The sequence below is a fragment of the Suillus subalutaceus genome (assembly GCF_016647625.1).
Source record: "Suillus subalutaceus strain FC151 chromosome Unknown DFJ58scaffold_296, whole genome shotgun sequence".
Classification (NCBI taxonomy): Eukaryota; Fungi; Basidiomycota; class Agaricomycetes; order Boletales; family Suillaceae; genus Suillus; species Suillus subalutaceus.
The window spans coordinates 23433-31536 of record NW_024540545.1 but is presented as its reverse complement, the minus strand read 5'-3'; the positions used below and the strand labels follow the sequence as shown (position 1 = coordinate 31536).

At 48.2% G+C, this 8104-nt stretch overlaps 2 protein-coding genes across 2 annotated transcripts; one reads left to right on the top strand and one right to left on the bottom strand.

The window, feature by feature from the left end:
- Positions 1-554: 554 nt before the first annotated feature.
- DFJ58DRAFT_872497 (uncharacterized protein) lies at positions 555-5271 on the bottom strand (the record flags this gene model as incomplete). Its single annotated transcript, XM_041394355.1, has 17 exons — positions 555-667; positions 725-796; positions 868-987; positions 1040-1229; positions 1279-1635; positions 1689-1975; positions 2029-2197; positions 2350-2832; positions 2884-3079; positions 3125-3528; positions 3579-3620; positions 3671-3844; positions 3899-4078; positions 4147-4554; positions 4609-4655; positions 4706-5069; positions 5125-5271. 17 exons carry the CDS (start codon positions 5269-5271, stop codon positions 555-557), a joined length of 3753 nt encoding a protein of 1250 aa, XP_041235456.1.
- A 408-nt stretch (positions 5272-5679) lies between these two features.
- DFJ58DRAFT_848344 (uncharacterized protein) lies at positions 5680-7536 on the top strand (the record flags this gene model as incomplete). Its single annotated transcript, XM_041393618.1, has 7 exons — positions 5680-5749; positions 5843-5955; positions 6422-6540; positions 6890-6974; positions 7021-7125; positions 7289-7391; positions 7430-7536. 7 exons carry the CDS (start codon positions 5680-5682, stop codon positions 7534-7536), a joined length of 702 nt encoding a protein of 233 aa, XP_041235455.1.
- Positions 7537-8104: the final 568 nt, after the last annotated feature.

Below are 8104 nucleotides of genomic sequence, written 5' to 3'. Positions count from 1 at the left end.
CAATAGGCCGATTCCAACGACAATAGGGTGCGAGTCATCATGAATTGCCATTATGTTGTCAATACGGAGATCGACTTGAGTCGTGTTGGTGAGATGCACGGTCCGTCAGGAGCCTGGCACTCGAAACAGCTCGAGGGTGCTGCTATTGGGGACAGGGACCACGCTCTGAAGGAGGGAAGGGAACCATTGCTGGTATGCGAGCCAGTCTGCTCGCAGAGTCTGTATAGACTGCTTCGGTGGGGGTATGGCCGAACATTTTCGCAGCAGCAACCACAGCACGCAGCACTGGACCGATCTGTTCATGCCCCTTGTTCTGAGTGATAACTATGCTCACGATCTCACTATACTCGTTCACTGTGGTATGTAGTCCATCAAAGGACTTCACGCCACACACTTGTCCGAACAGTTGCATGACCTAGATATTGACATGAGCTAAGAGCAAAATAATGCAAGGAAAGCACCAGCCTTGAGAGCCAGATGGGCATGCTCGACCGTGGAACAAACCTCATGAGTGGCACATTACTCGATGTGGGCATGGCATCATCAGGCTCCCTTCAAAAATCCACATCCGAGTCCTCATCTTCATCAGCATCATCCACGTCATCAACCGGGATGGTCTCTGTGGCACGAAAGAGGTCCGAGTCATATGGGTTTTCAAGCAGAGCGCCTGTTCCACAGTACTGTATTAGCGCACAGCAAGAAAACTCGGGCAGGAAAGACTCACTGTCCAAGGCATCACGGTCCGTACCACAGTTCTTTCTAGATGGAATGGAGGAACTGCGCTCTGGCTGTTTCCCTTTCGCCAGGGATGTCAATGTGGGCTGGGGATTTTCATTTGCGAGAGGAAAGGTTGTTTGTGGTGCTGACAGGTGTACACGCTCGTCAGAGAGATGGATGTGATTGGGGGTGGGGGTGGGGGTGGATGTGCAACTGCTGCATTCGATGGCAGGACAGGTGCTGCAGCCTGCAAGTGAGATGCCTCGATATCTAAATTGAACATGGTCAGGCGCTGGTGAAGTTTGATAACCGGATCACGCACCCATTAATACTTTACCCGTTGATGCGGAGACGTTATCCATTGTTCCAGGGATCCGTCCGTCCTTTCGTGGGTGAGTGACACCGATAGTGCCAGGCTTATTCTTGCTCCGTTTTGGTCGTCCGCGTTTCCGCCGTTCGGAGTCCATGTTGACAAGTGTGAGCACAGACAAAAAATAAGGGGAGAGAGCACACTGGTGAGTAGTTGCTCTTCACAAAAAACACACGCAGCTCGAAGGGCACAGACGCATTCGAGATAGCTCGTCGAACCAGACAACGTTCACTAAGTCCGAAAAGGCAGAGGTGGGAAATGTGTCCCGCCTCTTCGGCAACTCGAACTGCAATGTTAAGATTATCCCATGCAAGCAGAAAGGGATGCGATTTTGCAATTTCGTTGAGCCTCTTTGCTCGCTCTTTCCCCATCTTCTTAATTGTACGTATAGCTTTCGTGTATGAAAATGTCATACCTGCATGATGTAGGTCATCGAACATTGAACGGGAAGCCCCACACGCCAGCAAGTACACATACATCATTGTCTGATACCCATTGCTTTGTTCATTGCGGGCTTGTGCAAGCATGCAAATTACAGTGACAACAACCTATTAACACACGTTAGCTATGTAAAGAGTGGTCAAACGCAAGGAATACAGACAAGGTCTTGGTCTCGCCATTCTGATGTGAGGCGAAGATCCATGTTAATATGACGGAGGAAGGTACAAACAGTTAGAGCAAGCTTCTCGGCCTCAACAAGAATTCTCTCGAGCGGCCAACTGCTCAAAAGCTCAGACACTTCTTGACCTGAAGGCGGATGCAGGAATGCAGCAAGCTTCTTGCCCACGTTAATAAGCAGCCGTGAAGCAGTGCTTGTGGCCCATGAATCGGTGATGCGAGGTTGCCGACTACATATCCCAAAGTGCGTGAGATATGAGCCCAGTGTTGCTGATCGGTCATTTGCATCATCTCCACTAAGAATTCTGAAAGTGAGCCAAAACCTGCATCTTTGATGCCCCGCAATGCATTGCCTAGACGTGCTGCATGCTCTTCATGGGCTCTTCTTAACGCAGTTCGAGCGGCAGCTGCATCTTGCAACTTTCTTTCTGAAACAAGGCGAGCTTGCTCTGCTGCCATTTGAAGATCACAATACAGCAATGTTGCAGGTGCCTGGATATCAACATTTATGAAGAATCAAGTAGTACTTAACAAATACGTGGATTGAGACAAAGGATGGTCAGCTGGACTGATGAAGCATTGCAGTAAACCAATCCTAGGTAATCAGCTGACTACATGTGATACTGAAGACAATGCATACTTACATCTTCATCCTTCTTGGACGGGTGACCAGGATTAGATGCACTCGTCATGTCGGAGTCGCTGATCAACTGTGATGCTTCTAAATGGATGGCAGGCATGAACAGGGATGTTGACACCACCACATTACTAATCATTGTACCCACATCCGCGTCAGCGGCTGCCGTTTCAGGAGACATGCGCTCGGATCCAGCCTTGAAACCTGACCCATGAACAGGCTCACTCAAAGAACCAGCAGCGCCTTCGACAATGTCTACAATAGCTTCTTCTGTCTCAGGTGGTTCATTCGTAGACACATCTCCATCAGTGTCTGTCACCGCCACTCCTGTGTCAGCAGGCTCATTGGTCGATCCAAAACTTTCTTCCAAGAGAAGGGCTTTGGTGATGTCAGATACAGACGATGATATAGATGCAGTCGTGGAAGTCACGGCTGGTGACGTAGGTCGAGGTCCCCGCTTGACACACTTTGCAGCCAGTACAGGCTCCACCTGGAAGTGTATGTAAAGATGAGTCAATATCTAAAATTAGTCTGAGCTCACCCGTGACGTCCGTTTACGCTTTACCGAACCATTCCCTTTGCGATGATCCATTGAATCACCCTCTCTGGCGATGTCCATCCTATCACAGGCATGTGTAACATTGATGTCACACTCGTCACCGTCGGATTCACTATCAGTATCGTCAGTGCTGGGAACCAATGGCAATAACCAGGGGAGCTCGTGAGCCGACATCATGCTGATGGTAGTGTGAGTTAAGCCATAGTGCGTGCATGTGACATACCTTGCAACTGGTGTTGGTGGGGACAGAAGAGGCCTCAGTTGAGGGTGGCTGCTTCCCATTTCTTTTTTTGATTCCAGCTCACCGAGTTGACGGAAGACACATGTGAGGTATTCAGGGTGTGTGTCCATGTGCGTGGTCGCGGCATACATGTGTTCCATGCCTAAGGCCTCGAGAAAGTGATCATGGCTATCAAACACGAACCAACCTGGATGTTTTGGAATCACCAATCCGTTTAAATCATCGTCCTTGTCGATACCTGCGAGCTCACAGAAGCGACGGGATATCCATGCGGCAAGTTTGAGAAAAACATGCGAATTGCCCTCCTTGAAGGTTTTCTTGATATATGTGTCCCAGTCATCGAAATCACGGGGGAATTTGACATGATCGTACTCCCCAGCATCTGCCTGCTAGATGTTAGAATATGTCAACGAGGTCATACCATGTCACTTATTACATCTGATTCTGATGCGACTGTCATGTCTAAGTCGCAGTGGCGCTAATCAACACGGTCAATCGAGGGCCTGGTTAGGTGCAAGAAGCACCCACCTCATCTTCAGATTCGATCATCTCCTTAGACTTCGCTTTCTTATCCTTTGTCGCAGTCTTTCGGTTGCGTCTGCGTTTGGCAGACTTGTGGGTCTGTTTTCCGTCTCCCTCAATCGTCTTCGCAACCTCTTGGATACCATCATCCTCCAGGTCTGAATCGTCCGAGGCGTCACGCTGGTCGATCAATATATATATTAATAAGCCGGATTCACTGCAAGATGCACCCACCTGAACTTCGGATTCAAGTGTCTCCTCAGACTTAGACTTGGACTTCACTTTCTCACTATTTGTCGTGTTCCTTGTGCGCCGTCCATTTTTGGTAGACTTGTAGGTTCTTTTTCCGACTTCCTTGGTTTCAAAGGGATTCGCTGCCATTCCCAGAACAACATCCTCCATGTCAGAACAGTTCTGGGCATCAAGTCAATCCATCAATAATGACGATGAGAAACATCGGGTTTTCAGCATGAAACACATACCTCATTCTCCGGCTGGATCATCATTTCGGGCATCACTGTCTTCTTATTCCTGGCCCGGACAAGGGATTTATTACGGGGCTTCTTGGTGCTCTCCTGCAACTCATATATATTTTGAACTTCATCACTATCATTTTCCTCAATGTCAGTAGGGTTGTTCGCCGATGTTGAGCTTCCCGCCAGTGAAATGATTGTTTTGACACTGCGGTTAGGCTTGCGGGCCCTCTTCGCCTTATCCGCTGCAGTAGGACCCTGGGTGTTGACATTGCAGCTATCCTTGCGAGTCTTTCGAACCTCACCCACAGGAGAAGTGTTAACATCCGTCAGAGTGATATCTTCAAACCGCAAATTCTTCTTTTGCTGAATTTCCTTCGCCTCTGCCGGCTTGTGGGCAGTATGTGGTTCGATGACCTGAGCGATCATTTCATTGAGCGAACACTGATGAGTGTGCGAAGAACCGCACACGTTGACCCCATCTTTGCAGAATGCATCATGCATTTTTGCGAGATCAACTGAAGGAAATGTTGCACAGACATTCTTGGGCAGAATCAAGACCACTCACGCTGCTGTACTGGTGCATATATCTTCTTCTGCTGGAAGTCATTCCACGTGTGATCGATCGTCTTGAGTGCAGTGGCCTGTTGCTCCTTTGTGAACGAGTTGTTGGCCAAAGCCATTGCGAAGTGAAAGTCAAGGTAGCATGACCGCCACTTGGTACGTGGACCAGGAGCATCCGCTCTAAGCTCATCAATAAACCTGGCTAGAATGTCCGTAAGGTACAACGTGATGGCTAGGTGGAAATCGATGTCCTCTTTGACGCCGTCTGATTCTGGAAGTGCCATCAGAGCTATTACGCTACCCCGATACAGTTGGAACTGGTGAACCAGGACCGAAACTGCATCATGGCACTCTCTTGGCACTTTTTGCTAAGCAATGCGACACCTTAGATCATGCATGTGGTTTGAAAACGCGACTACTCACCTTTTCAGTGCTGCTTACTAGGAAGATTTGGGTCTTCTGTGACTCCAGCGACAACGGGAGGGATATGAGAGAATCTTTGACCTCCTGCGCAAGCTCCTCAATGCAGAGGCAGACTGGCTGTTTGGCGGAGCCTTTGCTGTTAGGCATGATGCAATGAGGGTGGCAGCAGATATTATGATATTATGATCTAGACTATTGAATTTGCACCATGTCAATTCGACACCGCTTGTGACATGTGACAACCATCATTAGATTTATTTTTCGCGATAATGATTATGATATTTCCCACGCTCGGTTGTTTCATTGGCACTCGAACTATACTACTAGTAGTAGGTGTAGCGTTTCCTAGTTTAATTAAATTAAATTAAATTAATTAAATCAAAGGAGGAGAGCACTGGCAGGAAAACTTTACCGTCTCTGAAGTATAAGATCTAAGACACTGACATTAATATTGTCTCCTATTGTCTCTTACGGGACGTTCCGATCAGATCACCCCACATCAATATTAATATTAAAGAAAAAGGTACCACTCGATTACATAAGTAGAATCTCATTATGATAAGCAACTGCACGTTCCGAGCGGATCGTGAGCCTGCGAACATTGACGCATGTGAAAAGGGCCTTTGTAAGCGCCCATGTGGAGATCCTCATTCTCGTGTGCAAGCACTCATATATATAGGCTTCATACTCCCCTTCTGTACAATATCTTTCGTTTTAGACCACCCTCCCACCTCCCAAATATTTCATATTCCTAGTGCTTTTTGGTTTGGTATTGCTTCTCCTTCAGACCCAACGTCTGCTCTCGATACTAAGTCACTTAGCGCTCCGAAGGTTTGTCTTTCTCCTCCCCCCGGTCCGTGTACATTTTTGTCTCAATGCACGCGTCTTCGGGTACTCCGAGCTTCAGACACAGAACTCTGAGTTTTATAGACACCGAGCAAAAACCTGTCTTGGCCGATCAACGTTCAACACCAGCCCTTCCCACACAAAAACCAAATCATCTAACTCTCCAATCGAGCACACGGTGATTTGTTTTATTCCTCTCTCTCAGAATTCGATCTCAACATCTCCTTTAACATTCAATTCTGCTACGCAAACTCAAACGTCACTCTTCACGTCTCCTATCCCTGAGGATTGATCTCATCACATTCTCAATTCTTTCTCTCGCTCTACCGTTAGCGCTAACATACAAAGGCCAGGATGCTCTCTAGCTTGTAACACCATCATGATGTAACTTCCTTCCGAGTCCTTAAGTAACGCCTATTCCACGCCTCAATTCCCGCATTCCCATCCATAGAACTTGTCTCGCGCATCTGCCATCACTCTCCAGTGGACCCTCTTTGTTCTCTGTCTGAGCTGCCTGCCTGAACTGGCCAGTGATACCCGGTACCTGCTGCGCCCATTTCTGTCGCAAAGGTGAGTGTACTTGCGAGGGTGCGAGAGCTTGTCGCCTAATTGTTGCAGCTAGACCGTGTGGATCCGTCCGGCATTCGATATATGTTAGTAGGTATCAAAACTGAAGATGCTGGAAACATTCCTGACAGAAATTGCTGATGCATCCTCAGCACTCCTCCACACCACCTGGAACAGAGCAAGAAGTGAACATTTCTCACGAGGCTGGTTCTTATCGGGAGGAACTCGATTTCCAGAGATCTACCAGTGGAGGGGCCAGCGTTGTCAACGTCCGACTGTGCTAGATCCCAGCTCTCTAGCGCCAGAGTCCATCGCACCTACCTCCATGGCTCCCTCTGCTTTTGCATGCCAGCGCTTGTGTTAGCACTGGCCACGTTAGCACTTCAACACCGCTTGCATTCGCACGTGTGCCCCAAGGTCTTCAAAACATCGTTAATGTAAGTCATTTTTTCATGTATTTACATTCATATACTACTGACATAGCTTTGTGTGTCACCACCTCCGCTGCACGCGGGTGTACCCATGACGGGTAAGTACCCGCAGCGACCCGCACCGGTACCCGTGGTCAACCCGTACCCGTGGCCAGGGGTATGTACCCTTGATGGGTGCGGGTGCGGGTTGACCTCAGTGCATCCACGGGTTTACCCGTGCCAATCCCAAGCACTGTTGGTTCAAACCTTGACTGTGTGTGAGAGCTATTTGGCGCAGGTGAACAATTTATTGTTTTTGCTTCTACAACTCTTTCAAGTAGTGTCAATATTCATCCAGTACCTACAGCTACGAGGAGCTTGTGAAGAACTACAAGGTCACATATGGCGCTGGGGGTGCCTCTGAAGAGCCTGCCGGGGAGTGCAGTAAGTCTTTCATACTGTGCTTTGACTTCAGGTTTCAGTGACAGATACTGACACTCCTGCGGTATGTCACGGTCTTCCTGGAATAACTGTCGGCAGAAGACAGACATGGAGGTCTATAGGAGGTGTACCTCGTCAAGCCAGGTGAAAAGATAGGTGCATGTGCCACCGGCTAAGACGAGTTACACGGTTGTCGCGGTTTTATGTGAGTGTTGTTAGTATGTCAGCTCTGTTTGAAATATACTTGCCTCTTCGTCGCAGCCTGATTGGACATTCAGGTATGCAGCGCGCTATGTGAAGCCAAGATTTCGTGATTCAGCATCCCTGTGAAGATAAAATTGGCAAGCTGCACTCGCTGGTTTATTACTATGTGAGTGTCATTGCATTTTGTGTTCGAGTGTCATGCCCTCCATGGCCAGCCACCTGATCATCATCCTACCGCTCCTTCTATGCTTTCTGGCTTTCCTGATTGTCTTTATGCCCTCCAAATAGATCTTGTCTCATTGCTGCTCCTTTTCCTGCCCGTCCCTTTCCTGCCATCATTCATCCCACCACAATGTTCATACTCCCTCGACCCCTAGTTCTCTGCACTGCTACACTTTTTGTACCTCGCCCTTACAGCGTACTTATGCATGTATTTTGAACCTTGACTTGCCATACTTTTGATCGTGTCGCTATTATCCTTGAATACATCGAGCGCATTACTCGGACCAATA